We start from the raw sequence: 22,179 nt of genomic DNA, 5'->3' as shown, positions 1-22,179 counted from the left end.
TTATGTTTGACATAACAATAACATTTAATACTTATAGTTTAATGTAGTGTATCGCTGTGGTGCCCATTTATTCAAAAGAAAGGGTGATTATCTATCACAGTTTTGTTTACTGTAGCACAATTTTTTGAATCCATCCTTTGGATACACAACACAGAAACCCATTATCTTTCTCCAGAAGCCTTACTATTATACAGTTATATAAACTAATATTGAATTTCCATTGTCTCTTGACTTAGGTATCTATTGGGATCTCTTATTGGTAGGATCTAATAGGTATTTGGGATCTGGGAATGTGCTTAAATAAATCACAATTATAAACCCATGTGTCCAAAATAACTTCTGATCAGTAGTTATGACGGAGAGCCAGCAAGTCTAGTACATACTAGACTTGCTGACTCTCCGTTCATTCATACCATATTAAAAGTACTACCTGTCACTTGTAATTAAAGCTCAGAACATGAACCATCCAATTTACTACAAACATTAGATACCAACCTCGTAGTACACAGGCTATAAAGTGCTATGGGAGCTGAAACACGGCAAGTTTGAGCTGCCATCAATCGAAAGGTGCTCAAACACTGACTGTGTTTACAGTCATGCAGATTAAGAAACCCATAATTAAACGCTTTGAAATGTAACACCACCATGTGTGTGGTATTGGGTGAGTGTTCCTGTAAGCACTGTAAAAGATATAAAAGCAATATTATTATAAAGTAAGATGTACACAGTGACGTATCATTACAGGTAAACAGTGCTGGGAAACACCTTTTAGAAGTGCAGCTTGTGCATAACAAGCAGTCCTCAGCTTAGCTGGCTTAAAAGCATAAGTCCACTTTCATTAACCAGTAAAGAATTATCTATCTGATTTCATTTCATCAGAGCTCAGACACTCAGAGGGTATATCATTTGAATTTGCAATAAGGAAAATGGGAAAAAAACATCCTGGTTACAACTCTCCCTGTCTCAGTATTCAGTGTATTTATATCGATATAGCATGAGGTTAGCATTGTTGCCTCACAGCAAGAAGGTGATGGGTGTGTTTGCAGTTAGGCTAATGGGTGATTCAATATTGCCCATAGGTGTGAATGGTTGAGTTAGTTTAAAAAAGGGGCCTTTGGGGCACTTTTTTTTAAAGCTTCAAGAGACTTGTTTTAAAACAAATGCACTTTAAAATACTTACGCAATGTGCTAATAGCTAAACTACAGGTATATCAACTGGTTTTTCTATTTTTATCTAATTTGTTTTAAATTGAGGATTATTTAAAAGGAGTCCTTGACTACACACATAGTATTTCATTAACAGCTAAACTATATGCATGAGTCAGACAAAAGCACAGATGGTATAAGGGCGTCCAGCCCAAGCTAACTTGGAGGTGCCAAGCTAGCTTAGCAATCTTCCTCGAAGCAAAAAGACTTCTGGTGGTATAGAAGGCTACATGCAATCACCTGCCTTCAGGTCACTTTAGGTGTCACCTTAATAAACATTTCCCTGAAAATGATGGTCATTCTACGAGTAAGGAAGAAAGATTATCTGGAATATCCTCATTGGGGAAAAGTTAGTAAGTCATTATCCAATAAGCATCTAATGGTGAGTTTCTGAGTCAGTTATTGTAACATTTGCATAAATGTGTCTGGGCGGGGACAAAAAGGCTTCTTTTATTTCAGAATTTTTCCAAGATTCTTTTAAGAAGATGTTACAGCTTTAAAAAAAAGAAAGAAATGTTAAAGAAAAAAGTCTGACTTGTCCCTTCATCTGAGCAGAGAAATTAATTCCCAGTGTCCTCTCTTAACACTTTATTTGACCAAATAGGGTGGATCTAAGGTGTCCTGACAGTTGGCAGAAAAACGCTCTCTTCTAATGCTGATAAGATGGATTAGAAGATTCCTGCCAACAGTGGAGAAAAAGTAAAATCCAGTGCCCACATTAAAGCTGAAGACCATAAAAGCAAATGAGTACAGTCCTGAGACACACAGTACCCTTCCCTAATGTAGTACATCAGCTGCCCACTGCTGCAAATGGCCTAAGGAGACGAGTAACGACAGAGACACTTTCTCTTTGTGCTGACTCGGCATGCTGCTTGTAAGAACAGTTATAGGTCATTTGATGGGAGACGGTGAGATGCTGAAATATGTTTCTTTTTGCGCTGCTTAAGACATAGCTAAAGCTGCTTCGTCGCTTCCTTAATTCACTGAACTGTTGTGCAGGCCACCGGTATACTTATCTGTTATCTGCTGTCTCCAACATACATAATAAGAAGGAGCAGCTCACTTCTCCGGCAATGTGTTAGGTAGGCAGTAAGTCGAATGAACACTGTGTACTTGATAAAATGGAAGCTCACAGGCCGGGGACTTACTGTAATATGTTTTTATTTCCCAGTGAAACAATCAGCAGCTACAGTACATGACAAGAGCACCCAGACGCATGCACTGATTATCAGCCTGTGTTGAAAATTCATCAATACGTTCATCAAATCAGAGAGGCACACACCAAAGCACCCACGCTGACAGCTCCAGAGGCATACAGCTGTCAGTCATCTAAGAGAGACACTCTGTGTTTCTTTTCATGATGATGACAACAATGATCTTGGTTGATGAAACGCCCCACCAGCTAAACTGCAGCATCGGACCTTTTAAAGCATTCTCTGTACCTTTATGTCAGCATTAATAAATTAGTGAATAAGTTGAATCTACATGCCTGTGGAACTGAAATTGAAATGCTGGCATTTAAGGAATAAGAGAGAATTGCAATGCAGTTCAGTGTTATTAATATAGCGCCAAATCCCAACAACAGTCACCTTAAGGCGCTTTAAGGTAAAGACCCGAAAATAATACAACAACAGAGTTTTATTTTATTCCCAGTAAAAACTGTTCAATTTGCACAACTCTTGCAGAAAATAGAACTCAAAACTTTCTTTTTTCTTCCATTTGTTCAATTTCCTCAATTTTTTTATAAACCCATTGCACACGATGCCGCTATAAGCCCGATTTTTAGATAATACATGTTTGGGAATCGGTGTGCTGGTGCACAAATACTAAACAGATTTTTTTTGTCTGTTTGTTTTGTAGATTCGACAAAAGAAATTGAACAGATGTTGAGTTTTTGCAACATACTGCTAGTGACAAAGTGCCTAAAGGTACAATTTACATTTGGTTCTTTGCTAAGAGGTTTGTTATGTGTAGACACTGGCTTACCTTTTGAGTTAGGAGGCCTCTTTTATGCCTGAATGATTAACAGGTCGATGTCAACTAACATAACAAGTAAAAACACATTCCTGCATTCATACAATGTCCTTAATACACTGTTTAATTAACTGTGTTCAAGCACAGCTCCCAGACATCTCTACATAACCTGTAGCCAAACTACATTTGGAATTTTCTGCTTGTGCAATTTTGTGAATTATCTCTTTCTTACTAGAAGCAAATCATTAAACACTAATCGTTGCAAAACACCCATCTGCTGTCTTATTATTATTTAATGCAGGCCACAAACACACCACACACTCTGGCATTCTTGGAGGTTTAAAGTTTGCAACTTGGCTAATTCTACCACCTTAAGGAAAACCTAAAAACTATTTGCTGCCCTTAAGCTGCCCTCTTTCCTTTGCTGCAGCTCCACCGATTGACATCTCCAGTGTCAATTTGAGAACGGATGAAGAAGCAACGCGTTCACAGTGTCTGCGTGTGAAATAAGCACATTGTTGCAGGCTTAGCAGGCATAAATGTCACTGTAAGACAGAGAGTCATTGTTTGCCATGAGCTGCTGTATGTGCACATAGCTCAAAGAGCCGGAAATTAATCTCAGACATTATTCCACTGATTAACATCCACATCCCTCTCATGCTCACACAACAACAAAAAGCTGTCACCAAATATGTGACAAAGGGCCGTTAGGTTACAGCACCTTCTTATAAGCAAGGGTATCAAATCACAGTTGCTGTAGCAAATCCATCATTTTCACCATCTCTAATTTCGAGAGAAAGCTATCTGCAAATTGGTTATTTGGAGTGGCACTTTACAGAAATCCACTGAGCCAGCCCAGCAATCATGTGATGGCATAATCTAGCATTTGCTAAAACCCCTCCATGATGCTGTATTATGCTCTCTGTTGTTAAATTACAATATTACAACGCCAAATCCCTGCAAAAAAAAAAAGGATTAAAAAAAAGAGAACAAGAGAGAGAAGGAGTGGGCCGAGTTATGGAGTTAAATGAATCAGAATATGACTTTGAGAGGATGTGACTGGCATCGTTGCAATCGCCAAATTAGATTCTCTGAAGATCAAAAGGCTTTTCTGCTGGTGTTTGGAGGGCTGCATGCAATCCGTAAACAGATGTACTATTTGTATTCACAACTCTGAAGCACTTGTATGGAAACCGAGTGCTGGTCACGTTGTCCAAAGAAAAAACTAGTTAAAAGTGTGAAGATGGGCATTAAAATGTAATGCTCGGTGTAACTGGTTTCAAAGTACTCTAACCTCGGCGTTATATTCTATAATGACATTTTGAGATCAGTCAGCTACACCAGTCCCTGAATTTGTCACATTAGTACATGAGCAACATTATTAAATGAAGACTATTTGCCCTTATGTCATCAGTTATATCTGTTTTATATTTTTGCACACAAGTTTCAGTCTCTGCTGTGTTTGTGTTACACTATTTGAGCCTACAGAGGGACAGCTTTGACAAAAATCCTTTGTTATCAAAAGAAGTCCAGTGCTGCACCAAACACAGTTGCCAGTTATCAAAATTAAACCACACTGTAGTATGTGGCTTGCTTAAAGACAATTACCAATGCTTTTATTTTGAAAGCTACATGTATTTTCATCATTGCTTCTTCAGCTTATCACTGTAGAGTGGGCTTAAATGTTTTGTTTCCTCACTGGTGACCACATATATGCAATAGGTCAGACAGAGACCCTCAGCTGCCATACAGAGGAAACGCATATGGACTATGAATTTAACCCGTTAGCCTCCGTGTTTTAAGCAAACCCGTGAGCCTTGCAGCTCTGGCGCCGAGCAGCAGTGTACTACAGAAAGCAGCTTTCTCTGTTGTAATGTATGACAGCTGAGCTTCCCTCTATCCTCTCGTGTTCCGAAGACAACAAACCAGCCAGCAAAAGGCAGAGGAGGAAGGTGTCACATGAGGAATGAAACAGCCTCACCTTAGCGCTGATGTGGAGTGATATCCGCAGAGGGTTTCTGGTCCAAGCCTCTACTGGAGTGAATAGCTGTTTGCGGACGGATGCGCGGATGTAAATGTTTATATCATCGCTTCTCCTGCTGCTGCTGCTGTTGCCATGGTTATTCATCCAGACCCTGTGTGCTCTGCAGTCCCCTCTCGCTCCCCGTCTCTCTCTCTCTCTCCCTCCCTCCCCTGAAGGGGATTTCAGTTTGGGAAAAGTATCGCTGAGTGGCCGTGTCTTTGTGCACAACGCTGACCGCATATACTGACTGTGGATAGTTTCACAAGGTGAATATTAATAGTCAGCAGCACCCAGTCAGCGTAGTGCTGCTGGTGTCCGTACGGCAGGGCGGGCTGACGTCAGAGCCGGCCCCCTAAAAGCTGAAGTGAACCGTGCACGCGGAAATTACCATGATAAGAAACAAAAGGGTGGCTGTTATGCAAACAAAGTGTTATTGCAATAATAAGCAGGCGGACGTCACGTGATTTGGACACACTGTTGGGCTTAGTGGAAGGAAAAATAATAATGACTAAAATGAAATGCGTGATTGCTTAGAGAAAAGAGCTGTTCGATAGGTGACCATAGGTTTCTTTGGGAAGCGGTTTGATTATAACCCATAATTATCCTCTGAGGTTGCTATATGGCAACAAAGTTTGAATAGAATTGAGATTGGGGTGGATGGAAGTTTCTTTTATCCATCATATCTTTAACAACATGTGTATTACCATAATAATGTTAACAAATCAACATTCCTATTCAAACAGAGGCAAGAAATTCTTTATTTATATGTTTTATTATGTGAGCCATTAGCATACATTATATTTTACAGTAACAGTGTGGTGTTTGGAATTGGATGTGAAAAGCAAAGGATGGATCTGACTGACAAGTCATTAGCCAAGGAGCATATCCTGGATAATAATTTATAAAGTCATAAAAAATTTAAATTTTTAAATTGAAATTATAAAAATAAAAAAATATAAAATGGATCCAGGTCATGAGCTTGTACATGAACGGATCTGTATCTGATCTGGGCCGAATGAACTGGGAAATGACTGCATCCAAATGGTTTCCAGTCCTGATCTGTTCCATATTCATTTTGTTGTGCAACTAGAATCCATTACTTAGCCGTGTCAATTATGCATCCGTGGTAGATCCAGTCCATGGTAATGGGCTAAAACTAGCAATTTAACCCATAAACTCATCAGGAAAGTGTTCATGGAGGCCACAGAGCATGGGAGCAAGGATTTCTTGAAGTCTTTTACCAGTGGAGTCGCTCCCTACTGCTCATTCAACAAGATCTGCACTTCCATGTTAGCTTTGTGTTTGTGACCCAAAAGTGCTGTTCATCGTTTAAACTGTCCAGGATTTCCTTACCTGTTTTGTTTTCAATGCCATTTTGTTTTCCTGTGAGATTTTTCTGGCTTCACACAGGTTTTTGGCCCTAAAACCGATGCATTCTTCTGCCTGTATTTTACCCACTACCAACACTTCAGCTGTATATTTGTAAGTTTATTGGCTAAATCCTGCACTGTGTTCAACCAGCTAGTTCTAAACATAGCCTACCTGATAATGATTAGCAGAACAGTGGGTGTTTCTAAAAACAGCTCCTGATGGAGATTTTGCTGAGATTGAAGCATAGCAGTAAAGTTAGAAGCAGTAAAATCAAAACAAATGGCTGAAAAATGCTATGACTCCAAACAAAATGATACAGTAAGCAATTTCTGCCCCTTAGAATAAAACATATTGAATCATTAGGTGGACGACCTCATCTGTTTGATTGTTTTGATCATGTAAGACAACAATCTGGATTCCTGATCTAGGTTTTCTTCTTGAAGACACAATAAATTCACAGTGTAGCCACTGTCTAGCTTGTTCCTGGCAATCAGGTACAATTAAAAAGCCATCTGTCCTGGTTAAACAACTCTTCACTGACTAATCACTTGTCAGATAAGGGGGAGGGGAGGATTATGTAACAAATGAATAAAAATGCCCATAATCTGCTGGCTATGGCAACTGTGTGTTTAACTGCTGTCAGCAGCAGAGCATTAGTTTCCTCTAACAATTTGTTTGGTTCTTCTGTGTCTCTGATTCACCAAGTGAGTGCTGGATAACAGTTCTCCTGTGTTCTAAGCTTCACCTTCTGCTTAAAAACCCAAAGTCAATTGCTGCTTTTCTCTTGTGGCATTCTGCCATAAGCTCCAAGCACTCTTGATTAAAAGGGGAGCACTATTGATTTTCTTTTTTTCAGTTTTTCAGGCAGTTGCCAGAGCCCAGATGACTATATAGTCTGGGAAAAGAAAAAAAACTGGCTGAATTTCCCGAGGTTATACAGCAAGGGCACCAATTTTCTGAGAGTCCAATATCGAGCTTGCATTGCTTATTATTGCGATTAAATGCGATATTTGTTTAATTCTACTATCAAGTTGGATTTGATAGATTTATGTAGGCATTTGTTTTTAATCCCTATCACTAATGAAGTTGAAAATTGTGTGAGTCTTAACATTGATGACCTTTTATACCTAAAGTAAAGTTACACACACTTGGATATTAGTCATATTTGCTAAAAAGCAAAAAACTACAACTGTTTGATGGTCCTACGCAAAATTTTCCTGCTGCTTTCTGAACAGTAAAATTGTTAAATAAAACCAAATACTGTTCTGTTAAAAGAAGTCCAAATGCAAACAAAACAAAACAAAATTGAGTTAAACTGCCAATAACAAAAACTATAATCCACCAAATGTGTTTATCACATCTGAATTTCACAAACTTGACAAAACAAAGAAATGTGTTATTTCCACAGTACTACATTCATGTAGACTTCCAGTATAGAAAAGCTAAGCATACAGTATTTATCATTTTGTTTTCATTTCACATATAGGTTTTTAACTATATGTTTAAATGTATTTACAGTTGGAACAGCTACAATAGCTAATGTTTCACTTTAGGACTGGCGTTTTTCATTAAAGATGATTTTAGCATTTTTTGGCTCTCTAATGCTAGTCAACGGCTAAATTCCACCACTAAATAAAAAGTGCATTCAGTCTTGTTAGCATTATCTTTTGCTTCCTCCCAGCATTAGCAGTGTTAACTGAAGGCTAGACCGTCCAATTTCACAGCTGCTCACTTCCGGCCTACCCAGCCTTCGCAGTGTTGCCAACTCCTCAGTAAGGAAAACCGCTATTTGCTGTCCTAAAAGTCGCTAGAATTCGCTAAATGACGTCATCGCCTCATTTGCATAATTGGTCATGCTAATGTAATTGTAACCTCGGTTGTAGGTTTATGTCTCATTGCGGAAGAGACATAAAGTGAGTTAAAAACGTCCCAAATGCATTTAGAATTTATTTAGAACTACAAATTAACTTTCTTTTAACAATTATTGTTTTTTTTAATGTCACAATTCCAACCCTACTCCTTTATCCAGGTTTGGACCGGAAAAAGTGACCCGAAATAGGCACTCTGATAGAGTTACTTTGTGTGTGTGTGTGTTTATAAGTAGTTTTAACCCTTGTGATCCACAAAACAACATAACAACAAAAGAAGAACTGACTGCGTTACAGTCAGTGCGGGAGCAGCGGCTTTGCTCATGCGCGATTCATCTGCTGCCCTGATAGCAGCTGGGGACAGTGTTGCCAACTTAGCGACTTTGTCGCTATATTTAGCGAGTTTTCAGACCCCCTAGCGACTTTTTTTCTAAACAAAGTCGCTAAAAAAAGACGTGAAAGCACATATCGCTTTTACTCTCAACAAGCAGCGGGTGCTGTAACGCAGTCAGTTCTTCTTTTACTCTTATGCTGTTTTGTGGATCAGGTTTAAAACTACTTATAAACACACACACACAAAGTAACTCCACCAGAGTACCTATTTCGGGTCACTTTTGCCGGTCCAAGCCCGGGTAAAGGAGCAGGGTTGGAATTGTGACATTACAAAAAACAATAATTGCTAAAAGAAATTTAATTTGTAGTTCTAAATAAATTCTAAATGCATTTAGGACGTTTTTTGCTCACTTTATGTCTCGTCCACGATGTTATTTCTCTCTCCAGCAGCGTAGGTTACAATTACATTAGCATGACCAATTATGCAAATTAGGCGATGACGTCATTTAGTGACTTCTAGCGACTTTTAGGACAACCAATAGCGATTTTCCTTACTGAGGAGTTGGCAACACTGGCTGGGGAGGACTATTCTCCATCCGTGAGCGCTTTGGCACGGGCGAGGTGCCCATGGCAGCACCCGCTGCTTGTTGAGAGTAAGAGCGATACGCGCTTTCACGTCAAAAAGTCGTCATAAATGACTCTCCCATAACACCAGAATTAGTCACCAGATTTGTCACTAGTCGCTTTTTAGAAAAAAGTTGCTAAGGGGGTCTGAAAACATTCTAAATATAGCGACAAAGTCGCTAAGATGGCAACACTGGGCCTGCGGAGGACCCGGCCCACATAGACCGCGAAGACCGGGCCCTCAGGAGGATGCAGCCTATGAATTTGGACACACCATTACCAAAGACATTGTGTGAGACACCAGTAGTTATTCTAAAACTACACTACTTTACACCCCAGAAACAACATTAGCATGTTCTGTAAGGACTTTTGCTACAGCGTGGAGTTAGCGAAACCTCTGTTATCTTACTCTTTAGCTCGTTAGCTAACAATGCTGTAGCCTTTTAGCTCACGTGAAATTAGGCCACATTTGAAGCTTGTGTGTATGTTTGTTACTTCTCAGGGTATAAAAAGATTTCCTCGATGGTTAAAAAAAACCTAGAGGGTCTCATCTGACTCCAGATCACAAGTTGCCTTGTCATGTGGCGAGTCTCATGGCTGGATCATCCCAAAATGCCTTCTCTTTCTCTCTCCTTGCGCCGTCTGTGCATGTTGTCTCATTGAGAGCAGGAGGTCTTCATTATCCAGGCTGGACACATGATCTTTCTGCTGAATCTCTGAGGAGCGCCAATATCTGTATCGTGTTTCCTTTACAACTCTCTGAGATGAGTGCATTGGTGTGGCTACACAAACAATCGATTCGTGAAATATGATATAGTAACAAACTCTGGTAGTAAACTGACTATCAGAAGACTGTGAGGCTATTGATTCACAATATCACATCATATAGAAGGGACAGCAGTTGCCAGGATCAATATATACCCCAGGGAAATATAAAACAATAAACAGCCTTATGAATAAAAACACACTGCGGCATGTAATTTTGTCAAAGCCAAGGCATTTTTTTGTGCAATTGTGGTTAAAAGGGGTTTTCTTTTTCTTTTTTCCACAGAGAGATCTGTGCCTATGACCCAAGCAGTTCCTGCCTCCTCTGACATATTTTTGGGCAACATAGCCCTGTGAGACATGTCAGCATACCTGTGCATGCTAACGAAAGCTGTATTGCAAGAAACCGCGTCATAGTCTTTGGTTTTCACTTCAGAAGATCTAAGAACCTAACAACAAAGAATCAACTGCAGAACAGGCAGGAAACATAAACAGTGTGTCTGCCTGAGGCCCTTCAAGGTAATAACAAGGCTTTCTTCAGCGCTACAGGCTAACATGCCTTCTCCAGGTAAACTGATGAGTAAACATGATTATGAAATCCACATTTCATCACTCTCCGGCTGCTCCTTCACTATCTTGATGATGATTATTAGGAGAATTACACGCAGGCAGCACATGTCATTAGGAGGCACCATAAAAGAAGAGAAGCGAGCAGAGGTGTTTCACATAAAGGCCATATGGGTTTCTGCATCTTTTTAAGTGATGGTAATAAAACTTAGTCACCACCTCCAGAAAACCCCTGGCCAATAGGAGCCCACTGAACAAACTTTTTATGTGCCCTCCAAAAATGCTTGAGCATCCCCTGTGCCACTCCGGTTAATTCCTCAACATGCGCAGGTAGGACCGACTTCAAGGGAGGGAATTTCATGACCTTGTGCTTCTGCATCTCGACCGAGCGCCTCTCTGCCGAGCTCTGTCTGTGTCCCGTCACGGAGGGGGTGTGAAACATGGCCCTCAAAGTCTCCGGTTTGAGGAGGTAAATATCTCAAATATCTGTCTTTCTGTCAGGGCTCTTCATAAATTTTTTTTATTTTATTTCCAAATTTATGCACAGCCATTTCTCACTAACTAATAATAAATTTGTAATCTTTATTTAGTAGGAGGAAATGGCTCCATTTTCTCTTTCTCATAACTTTATGGGTGTAATAAGAATCGTCTGAGCATAAATTAAAGAAATTAGACGTTTGTCTTTTAATCCAACCACATCTATGCACACGTCTTCGCTGTTTCCCTTCCGGCTGTTAGGATAAAAGAGTTCTTATCTGAATAATTACACCGGCTTCAACAGCACTGAACATTTTCACATAGATACTATACTCCTCAAAGTTTTTGTCCACACATTTCCTGCTACAGTCAACTTGAATATGACTGAACCACATGGCCAGTTGCTTCGTGGCCAACAGCGATCCATTCTTGGGTAATTAACACAAACAGGAGAGCATTAATAATGTCAAGAGTTGGCAAGCTGGCTTGCTCTCAGCATTTTGGGAGTGCCTAAGGGGTACTGAAACATGCACAACAGCAAAGGGAAAGTCTGTCACTTACAACCATGTCAAAAGCCAAAAGACGATGAATCAGGAATTCAGTCAGGAGTTAAAGGAGAGGGCATATCATTACCTAACTGAGCTGAAAGAATGATTACATGAAAGGATTGCTCTAGGAATATAACAGAGGTTTTGTCTTGTCTTCTGATGGTAGAGGTAGGGTTTTGTTATATATTTCACTTCTAACCCGTTTATATTTTTTCATCAATTCTCATCAGTTTCGTCGGTGACAAAGTAGCACATAAAAGATTTATTATTAAAAGGGAGTTTTTCATTCCCAACATCTCTATGAAGCGAAGCTTTCTCTTTCTTATATTTCTGTTGTTGTTTACAGAACTGTAGAAGAAGCTAAATATAGTCAGATGGAAGACAAGCTTGATGAACAGTTATAGGAAGAAATCCCCCAAGGAAAACAAAGACAAACTCAAATCATGCTTCAAAGAAAATACTTACCTGTCTTAGAGGAATTCTCTGACATGCAGGGCTATAAATTTACTTGCTTTCTTGCTGAGAGTAAGATGAAGAATCAATACCACTCTCTTACTCGCAAGAAGACAGTTTCGGAAAGATAGACTGTTGAGTGTTGCAAGATCAAACTAGGTGCACTTTATGTGAGTGTGTCTGAATTCATCCATTGCACTGTAAACGCACATCTATCCACTGCACAAAGTTGTTGTGTGGCTTAAGTAGGATTAAAACTTTAAAAAGTAGAATTGAAACCTTAAACTTAGCTGATAAAGCTGCTGCTTTAAACTCATTAGATATTTCTGCCACAATAGAAAATGTTGGTGTGTCACGCAATATTTATCACGGTACTTTAAAGAAATCTACTATTAACACCACATATTTCCAGTAGCCTTTTTAGCTTCTGTTGTAACTACAATAACTGAACTCTGACTGCTAGATTCAGACATGGTTAACTTAGTTAGGAAAGGCTGAAAGATTGAAAGCAAGGTGAACGATTGCTCAAGTCTTGCCAAATTTTCCGCAAATGTCAGGCCATTTAAAATAACAATAGAATCATACATTTGAACCCCATATAGCTGCACTAGTCTAGAATAGTGATGGATTGGTGCTTAAGACAGACAGCCCACTGGGGCTCTGAAGATGCTCCTTTAACGTGAAGGGCATAATGTTAGAGACCACGCCTCCTCTGAAGAGGCCTTGCTGACTTAGCCATTAGTCATTTCTTCAGACACTACACACACACTGGCACATATTCCTCAAGCAAACACACACATTAGCAGGAGAGTTCACACTCTAGAGGTGGGTTACGCCCTCAGTAACACCACCCCAACCTCATCCATTTCTCAGCTAGACAAGCTGCAGCATTTGCCTTCAGAGGAGAAGGCCTCCCTGTCTCTATCAGTCATGTTGACGACAGATTCAGAATAGCTGTAGAAAGCTCTCACAATGCAGGACACATAAAGGAAGCTAAAGCGGCCGAGTGTGATAGTACAAGTGTGAACAAAATGTAGCACTGCTCAGACACTTCAGCTGTGAAAGATAACCTCAAAAAGCTGTGTAGCTACTGCTTTATATCAGCCACCTTTGGCAATATTTAAGTAAAACAGAGATACTTCAACTGAAAGCTTTGGTGAAGTATTTCATTGATGCTCGTAGAAGTAATTAGTAAATATGCACATAAGTTCATGCCCTCATTGAGAAAGCTCTCCATATGAAGGATTAGAATTTGCCTCGGAGACAGCCGGGCAGAAATGATCTGATTTAAGTTAAGCACGAGTGGATGGAGCCATTGAAATACAGTTTGTTTGCCTGCATAACACATGATGATGCCCTCTGAGAATAACGATGAAGAGATCAGCTTACCCCTGACTTGTAGTAAAGGTTTTGAGGAAATAGTAAGGCTGCTTATTTTCTGACATCATTAGTTCTCTAAATGAATTTGCTAAATGGTTCCAGTGTGAAGCTGACTGCTGGCCGCTTGTTGATATTCTAGACATACAGTTTTTGAGGTAACCTTGTGATGCATTTACTAACAGAATATATGTCTGATATATGACAAAAAGGTTATCTATCACTTTATGTCACCAATAGCTAGTTTGCCTGTAGTCAAACTAGAACATTTCATTAGAACAAACCGATTCTAGACATTTGCATACAACACACAACCTTTGCAGAGGTCACGTCAGAGGGGCTCATACACTATCTCATACACTTAGGTATGACTGGAAGTGTTTTTAAAAACCTAGCTACCTCCCCCTGGTGGCAATTAAAATTAATCCCGCTTTAACGCCCCTCCATGTTCATGTCAATTTTCAAACTTGGAAGCTGCTTACAACTTTTTCATTCAGCTTATACGGTAACACATTTGACGTATAAGGAGTTTAACCAACTGTTTCCCAGCCTTTTGGAGCCACGGCACACCACCAAACAAAAATGTCCCGAAAAGCATATCGATAGTTTTTTCCCGCGCACCAGGCATAGTGTAATTGTTTCGATTTGTCCCTGATATGCTGCTTTCTTCTGACCGCTACTCATGCTAGGGCCTTCATCTGGGTCAGATTTTCTCCAGGACCCAGGTCAGACTGACTACCTTTTCTTTTCAACTATTTAACTATTTATCTATTGCTATTATGTGCTGTGTTGTTCTACTCACAGCATGACTATTACGTAATTGCTTATTCGTCTTCTTCTGTTTTACTGGCAGTTGGCAACCCATTTAATTAGAGCAGGTAGTTGTACTGCCCTCTAGTGGAAGAGAGTGTAATTGCTCTGCCTGTTTCTCACGTGGGTCGCTTAGAGCAGCGGTCCCCAACCCCCGGGCCTCGGACCGGTACCAGTCTGTGAGTCGTTTGGTACCGGGCCGCGACGGTTGAGGCGAGGGTGTGAAATGTATGGTTTTCGGGGGTTTTTATCGGTTTTTAGCATTATTTTGTTATCGTTTTTATCGTTAACTCTGTTTTCCTGGGTCTTTTCACGTGTGTTATGAATAAATCTTCATTTTTTCGGTACCGGTTCTAGTTTTATCTTGTTGTATTTATCCGCGACACCTTAAAGGCCGGTCCGTGAAAATATTGTCAGGCATAAACCGGTCCGTGGCGCAAAAAAGGTTGGGAACCGCTGGCTTAGAGCAGCTGTCCCCAACCTTTTTTGCACCACTGATTAGTTTACGTCTGACAATATTTTCACAGACCGGTGTAAATACGACAAAATAAAACCAGTACCATTGCCAAAAAAAAGAAGATTTAATCATAACACAGAGAAAAAGACCCAGGGAAACGGAGTTAATGATAAAAGCAATTAAAAAATAACGATAAAAACCCTGAAAACCATACATTTCACACCCGAGCCTCAACTCTCGCAGCCTGGTACCAAACGACTCGTTCTGGAGGTTGGAGACCGCTGGCTTAGATTACCAATCAGGTGAAACCAGATAATCTCCCACGGTACACTTGATCATTTATCATGGCACACCTATGTGCTGCGGCACAGTGGCTGGAAAACACTGGTTTAACCCCTTATTGAAATAAAACTGAAATGATTATAGTACCTTTAAATTTACCATAGATCACTGTAATTACTGTAACGCAGTGAGATGACTGATTTATCTATGGCTCCGAGGTTTGGATTTCTCCAAATTAAATATAGTTGATCTTCAAATCATGTAGCAAAAATCTTTGTTCCATTCATAATCTACAAGGTATTTGTCAAACAATTTCTCCAACTTCATGCACCATCAACATCACATACAGCATTTTTCTTTTTCTCCTTTATCTTAACTGCAATGCAAAGAAAACACAGAGGTCACCTGCTACGTGTTATTCATGTGTTGTGTTATAAACTCAGTCAGAGAGATCTGTGAGTGTGATACTGATGTTTCTCCATCATTCCTGAACAGAAAGCAACCGTGCCATCTATTGATGTCGGCTTGCTCCCCCATCTGTGTGGCTCTTCTGTCCTTCCTCCTCACTCCAGCTCTTGGTCGTAAGTCACATTACAGCACAGTGTGGAGTCACCTGACACAACACAAATCAGAGTCCCGTATCTTACATGGATTACACCATTGCTGTGACTCTGTCTTATAAACACAAAGAAAGAAGGTTACTGTTAACACCCAAATGCTGACCTTTATTAAGTCAGACTCATCATTAGAGGTCACAAATCAAAAGCCATAAATAGTATATTATTGACATATTGTGCCGGTCTGTGTGGTGGCAGTACATCGGATTAAACGTGCACTCTGATAATCGCGGCAGACTCACTCTCCGCTCTTGTCTGGGGCAGACAAAAAGTCAAACTACCAGCTGCAGATTGTGCACCGCTTTGTGGAATTCGCCTCATTATCCAGGCGCACACATGCAGATGCACGTGGCATTTTAACCGTGGTTCATCTCCAGCTCGTTGCACTAATGACTGGCTTTCTGAGCGTAACGCTGCGGCAAGCAGTAACTTTTAACAACTTGAGGCCCACATGCACAGTCAGATAAGTATTTAGTGGTGGTAAATATGGGATTATAAATATCGTCTCACCACTTTATCTCATTTCTCAGCAGTTTTAATGGGGACGTGGGAACGACTTCCAGATGTGTTGCGTTCACGCCGCTCGCTGTCAATGAGCTGAGTCAGCTCATTGACTGGGGAGCCCCTCTGGCTCTCACCATCTTCGTTTCCCAGAGCTATTCACGAGGATTTCCTCCTGAACAACTGCACTGCGAGGAGTCAGGATAGCGCCCTCCTCTGGCACATCACACAAATAGATTTTCTGTGACGATGAAAGTGTTTTTCACTAGAAACTCTATCAACTGTAAACCTGTTGTGATGTAAAACCTGTCCATTATTTTATTATGAACATAAAATTATAGAATAAATGTGTAACATTAATGATGAAAGCAGAAACAGGATGGTGGTGGGATGTATAGCAGGTTGTAATTTTGATAAATCGCTTCCACATTGCCCCGCTAAAATGTTCCTAATGACATGTGGCTTTTTCTGCCCGTTGTAGTTTCTGACCTTGGTGGAATATTCTGAACAGGGCGCTGAGAGATCTGTATTATAAATTACAATCACCGCTTTGATTAGTCTGAACTGCAACTGTCTTAATGCTCAATCATCCAGCTAAGTAAATCCCAAAAGGCTGATTCTGTTTATCTGGATGTAGCATTTTCAGCTACATCCAGATGAACAGAATGAACCTTGTGATGTTAATCCAGACCTCGCTTCTCCTTTGTTGCCGTCTATGACAAATGAATGAAAGTGGCCAGTATTATATATTAGCTTTGCCACATTTAAAGCAAACAACAAGTGCGGCAGGATTTTTTATTTTATTTTTGTCCCGTCAGAACTGGATCTGAACAGACTGGATGGAGATTCTGTCTGCCCGCCAATAAGAAGTGGCCAAGATGACCTTCCAGGTAAAATACTTAGTGCGACACTCTTTGAAAATATACAACAGGAGCTTTAAAACAACAAATCCAAGTCTAGAAAATCCCTAAAAGAGAAAAGGAAGGCGGTGAGTTTAATTGGAGGAACAGGGTGGGCTGCCTAATGCCTCAAGATTTCAAATGAGGCAAATAAAATGTTCCACTTGAGTTTAACAAAACTGTAGAACAATACAAACTCAGCAGCTTGTAACCGCTTGGCACTGCTGCTCGGTTCACTCCTACACATCTGCTCACACGCTGCTCTGTGGTTTTAAGTTATTTACAATCAAGTAAAAAAGCGTCTTTGTTTACATCCTGTTCATAAGGAAGAGTTTACACTTTAAATGTATGGAAAGACGATTTGGCAAGGATTGGAAATCAGCCTGCCCCATACAGTGAATGCACCTCATTAATATTTTATCCATGCAAGCTCCTGTAACTCCTGCCAAGTTAAACTGTGTCGATGTAAATACAACAAACATATGAAGTAAATGTACAGAAGCTGAAGCGACAACTGATTCGTTGCCTTGTCATAAGATCATTTCAAAACAGGCTGCACTGCACATGAAAGCTGTTTCTGCAAACGAGCTATACAACAAAAGTGCTGATCACTACTTTATGCGTGAATGTAGCAGGAACGGTGTGACACAAAACCGCTAACGATTCTAATATTAGTGTGAGTAGATGTGGAATCACAGATAGTAAAATCAAAATGATTGTTATTGAAATGTTTAAACTTATATTAGTGCTCATGTTATGTGCAGTGCTAATCATAATGCTAATGATATTGTTGTTCTCTTCACACTAATGGGATCAGCACTAATACTGCAAACCCAGTTCTGTTCTGAATATGTTGGAACATTATACGCAAAATGTAAAGAGAAACAGTATGCAAAGATCTGCAAATCTCGCAAACCAGCGGTTCCCAACCTTTTTTGCGCCATGGACCAGTTTATGTCCGACAATATTTTCACCGACAATTGCTGTGTCCCAATTCGGGGTATGCACGCTTGAAGTACGCACACTACGCGTACTACGGACGGTGCGTACTATAAGTACGGGAAGTGCGGAAGTGAGAGGCTTGTGAAATGGGACGGTATATGCTTCGTCGCGCTGTTCAGGTTGCCTAGCAACCATGATACTAACCGCGAGACACGTTACATACAGCTTTGTTTGACAGAAATTAAGGAGAAAAATGTTTTGTTGGTCATTCATTTTTGACATCACTTTGATTAGTTGAGTATCTGAGGCTGAGACCACAGGACTGTAAAACATGATTCAAGGGCTTCATTTCTGTACTGAACAGTCATTTAAGATTAGCTAGTAAATAATAATTAGTTAATGTTGTTCATGAGACTAAAGTCATCTCACTATGGTAATGTAAATATAATATGGCCAATATTATAGTATTGTCAGATTATATATATATATATATATATATATATATATATATATATATATATATATATATATATATATATCACTGACTTTCAGCTTGTTGTGTTTGTGGATATATGACTGACTTTAATTACCCATAAAATCATCAGATTCTCTGTAAGATTAAGGTCGACTATATGTATATTTAGAAGTAGAGGCTTTAAAACCAAGTTAACACTGTAAGTACAAACATCACTAGTGTCACATAACTTTGCCGACATGTGGCCAACAGCAATGTTTTAATGTTCTTCGTTATTAAACATTCGCACATGAATAAGTGACGTCATATTCAGTACTTACTTTTGACAGTTCACTTTTCGGCCGCTCCCTTCTGCCGTATTTTGCGGCAAAATTATCCACACCCACCGCCGCACTATGAATTGTGGGATATATGGGACCACGAAGCGTGCACCGGACCACGCTTGATATTTGGGGAAATTGACGGCGCATTTGGAGTATGCATTTGAAGTACACTTCGAATTGGGACAGCCGTCGTCGCGTGGCGGTGACGTAACCGCACTTAAAATGCGTACTTCAAGCGTGCATACCCCAATTGGGACACAGCAAATATTTATGTATTGCTATTACGTGCTGCGTCATTTTACTCACAGCATGACTACATAATTGCTTCTTTGTCTTCTTCTGCTTTACTGGCAGATGGCAACTCATTTAATTAGAGCAGGTAGTTGTACTGCCCTCTAGTGGAAGAGAATGTAATTGCTCTGCCTGTTTCTCACACGGGTAACGGGCAGTTTATGTCCAACAATATTTTCATGGACTGGCCTTTAAGGTGTTGTGGATAAATACAACAAAATAAAACCATTCATAACACATGGGAAAAGACCCAGGGAAACCGAGTTATCGATAAAAACGATTACAAAAAATAACGATAAAAACCCTGAAAACCATAAATTTCACACCCGAGCTTCAACTCTCGCGGCCTGGTACCAAACGACTCGTCCCGGGGGTTGGAGACCGCTGGCTTAGATTACCAATCAGGTGAAACCAGATAATCTCCCACGGTACACTTGATCATTTCTCATGGACCACCTATGTGCTGCGGCACAGTGGCTGGAAAACACTGGTTTAACCCCTTATTGAAATAAAACTGAAATGACTATAGTACCTTTAAATTTACCATAGATCACTGTAATTACTGTAACGCAGTGAGATGACTGATCTATCTATGGCTCCGAGGTTTGGATTTCTCCAAATTAAATATAGTTGATCTTCAAATCATGTAGCAAAAATCTTTGTTCCATTCATAATCTACAAGGTATTTGTCAAACAATTTCTCCAACTTCATGCACCATCAACATCACATACAGCATTTTTCTTTTTCTCCTTTATCTTAACTGCAATGCAAAGAAAACACAACTCTCGCGACTCACGGGCCGGTACTGATCCGTGGCCCGAGGGTTGGGGGCCCCCGTTGTAAACCCATGATTTATTCACAATATGTGATATTTGCTGCTTTTTAAAATTTCCAGCCTTTTACTGGCCCATCTAAATGTTTTTGAGACGTGTTGCTTCCATCACATTCAATCCTGCCATCGTGTCATTATCCCATGTAGGGTTTGATCTGATTACTCAGTTCCAGCTGGATGTTATTCCCCTGAAAGGTGTGAGGAAAGTGGATGGCTCCACAAACCTCCAGGTGGCCTACCGCCTCGACAAAGAGGCCAACTTCCAAATTCCAACTATGTAAGTAAAGCAGGGGCATCTTTAAAGAAGCTGATTTTTTTAAATGTCAAACAGCACCAGCCCTCATGCAGGTGTTGCATTATTACAGGTCTGGCACAGATGTTGCTGCTCGGCGAGCGGCGTATAATTGTTTGAGGAAAAAACATGTCAGGACGTATTTGGCATCTCTTAGAAACACAAAGAGTCAGAGTATTTTTGGATGTGTTTGAGTGAGTGCAGAGAAATAGCAACTAAGACCCTGATTGAAGCTGTTTCGTCAGGATAAGAGAAAAAAAACATAATTCACCACTTCTTCTTTTCTTTTTCTTTTTTAAAGCTAACTTTAAGTTGTACTTACCTTCAGACGTTTAGGTATGAGTGTACCATAGCATGTACTGACAACGGTTCTGGCTTCCTGTGAGGAACTTTGCTAGTTTGTAATTAAAGGTTAGCTGTAGTAATCTGGATGTTTAAAGGACTACTTTTTTAAATATCATTTTTTAACCATGATCTGCAAATGTTACCATGTTAACCATCATTTCCAGTAATAGGCACACAGATTGTGTTACTTGCCTGTTTGTTTGTGTGGTGGGAGGCGTGAGAAGGGCTTCAATATTTCCCGTGGGCTGTCACGTTTTGTTTTAATGCTTCTAGTGTAATTACTCCTGTTAGTCCTTTTAATAACAAAACACAACTATAGTGGGCATTATTTGAAGGCTAAGTGGAATCCTACCTGGGAGACTAAGAAGCCACTCTTGGGGGCTTTCATAATGGGTCGCAGTCACTACACCAGTTCTCTGACAATCCAATATAAGTAAGCATTTGGCAATAGTGGGAAGCCACAGATAACTTTTAACGGGAACAGACCTACAGCTGGGTGGCCGAGTGGTTCAGTGGTTTACACTGTTGCCTCACAAGTCCTGGGTTTGAGTCTGTTAGCATGGACAATATTCTCTGCATTGTCTCCGGCTACTCCTGCTTCCTGCCACAGCCCAAAGCCATTGTTTGTGTCTCTGTTTATGGCCCTTTGTTAGACTGAGTACCTGTCCAGGGTGAACCTCACCTCCTGCGAGGGGTTTGTCTGCTAATATCACATCATACCTGAAATACCAGTTATCAGTTTGGCACTTGGCACATGGAATAGTTTAGCCTCCACCTTTCCTGATGAAGATTTATGGGAGAAGAAATGCTTTATTTATGCCTAAGGTTGGGTTTACTGTGGCAAAGCAGACAAAACATGATAAACAACTTAGCTCCATAAAATAAATATGTCAATGTCACAACCCAAACAGTAAAGAAGGCATTCAGTAATAACAGAAATAGAAAATACAAAAAAGTGGAGTGGGTAAAGAGCTAAAAAGGTAATAAAAAATATGATACAATAAAGAGCTGAAATCTGAAATGAATGCAGGTGTTGTGGCAGCAGAATTGAAGTAGATGTTAGAGAAAGTGTTCAGCTGCGTGTCCAGATGGCCAGGGTCCTGTCAAAAATGGACATATAGTAAACCTGGGGACCTGATCATTACAGCAACTAAAATATCAAGATTTCCCCAGTGACATAGCCTCTTAACATGGACCGGCTCACTGCAGACACGTGTCGGGTCAAGATTACAGCTGGGGTTTCTTCTAGCCACATGCTCATCAGTCCGTTTTATTTAAAAACCACTTGAAGTCTTATGTTTAAAGATCTTAACCCTAACCCCAGATGCCCAATAACCTGGCAAATGTTACATGTTAATTTCCAGTAACTTGTCCTAGAACAAAATGTTACGTAAGCAGAGATGCCTCCTGTTGTTTCCCAGCTTGCCTGCTCCAGTCTGTTTTGGCTAATCTGTTCCTGGAGGCCAGCTTTCCTTCGAAGCTCTTATGTAAGTTGCTGGCACCCTGCATCTATGCCCCTTGGTTCA

At 40.2% G+C, this 22,179-nt stretch overlaps 2 protein-coding genes across 3 annotated transcripts in view; one reads left to right on the top strand and one right to left on the bottom strand.

Annotated features, from left to right (window-relative positions):
- The window catches only part of fam135b (family with sequence similarity 135 member B), a 55,689-nt gene extending 50,157 nt beyond the window's left edge, over window positions 1-5,532 (bottom strand). The window contains exon 1 of the mRNA XM_085148877.1: window positions 5,162-5,532. The gene's annotated coding sequence lies outside the window, so the exon portion shown is untranslated. The remainder of the gene's footprint in view (window positions 1-5,161) is intronic.
- A 3,265-nt stretch (window positions 5,533-8,797) lies between these two features.
- col9a1c (collagen, type IX, alpha 1c) overlaps window positions 8,798-22,179 on the top strand; it is a 35,685-nt gene continuing 22,303 nt past the window's right edge. Inside the window, exons 1-5 of one of the 2 annotated variants that reach the window (XM_085148883.1) lie at window positions 8,798-10,683; window positions 11,062-11,200; window positions 15,631-15,716; window positions 17,072-17,143; window positions 20,164-20,293. In XM_085148883.1, the coding sequence (XP_085005009.1) occupies window positions 11,172-11,200; window positions 15,631-15,716; window positions 17,072-17,143; window positions 20,164-20,293 (317 nt within the window). In that variant the 5' untranslated portion in view covers window positions 8,798-10,683; window positions 11,062-11,171. Of the gene's footprint in view, window positions 11,201-15,630; window positions 15,717-17,071; window positions 17,144-20,163; window positions 20,294-22,179 lie in introns of both variants that reach the window. The other variant, XM_085148884.1, reaches the window with a different exon arrangement.

This window comes from Neolamprologus multifasciatus, chromosome 22 (assembly GCF_963576455.1).
Source record: "Neolamprologus multifasciatus chromosome 22, fNeoMul1.2, whole genome shotgun sequence".
Lineage (NCBI taxonomy): Eukaryota > Metazoa > Chordata > Actinopteri > Cichliformes > Cichlidae > Neolamprologus > Neolamprologus multifasciatus.
This window is presented reverse-complemented; position numbering and strand designations above follow the sequence as displayed.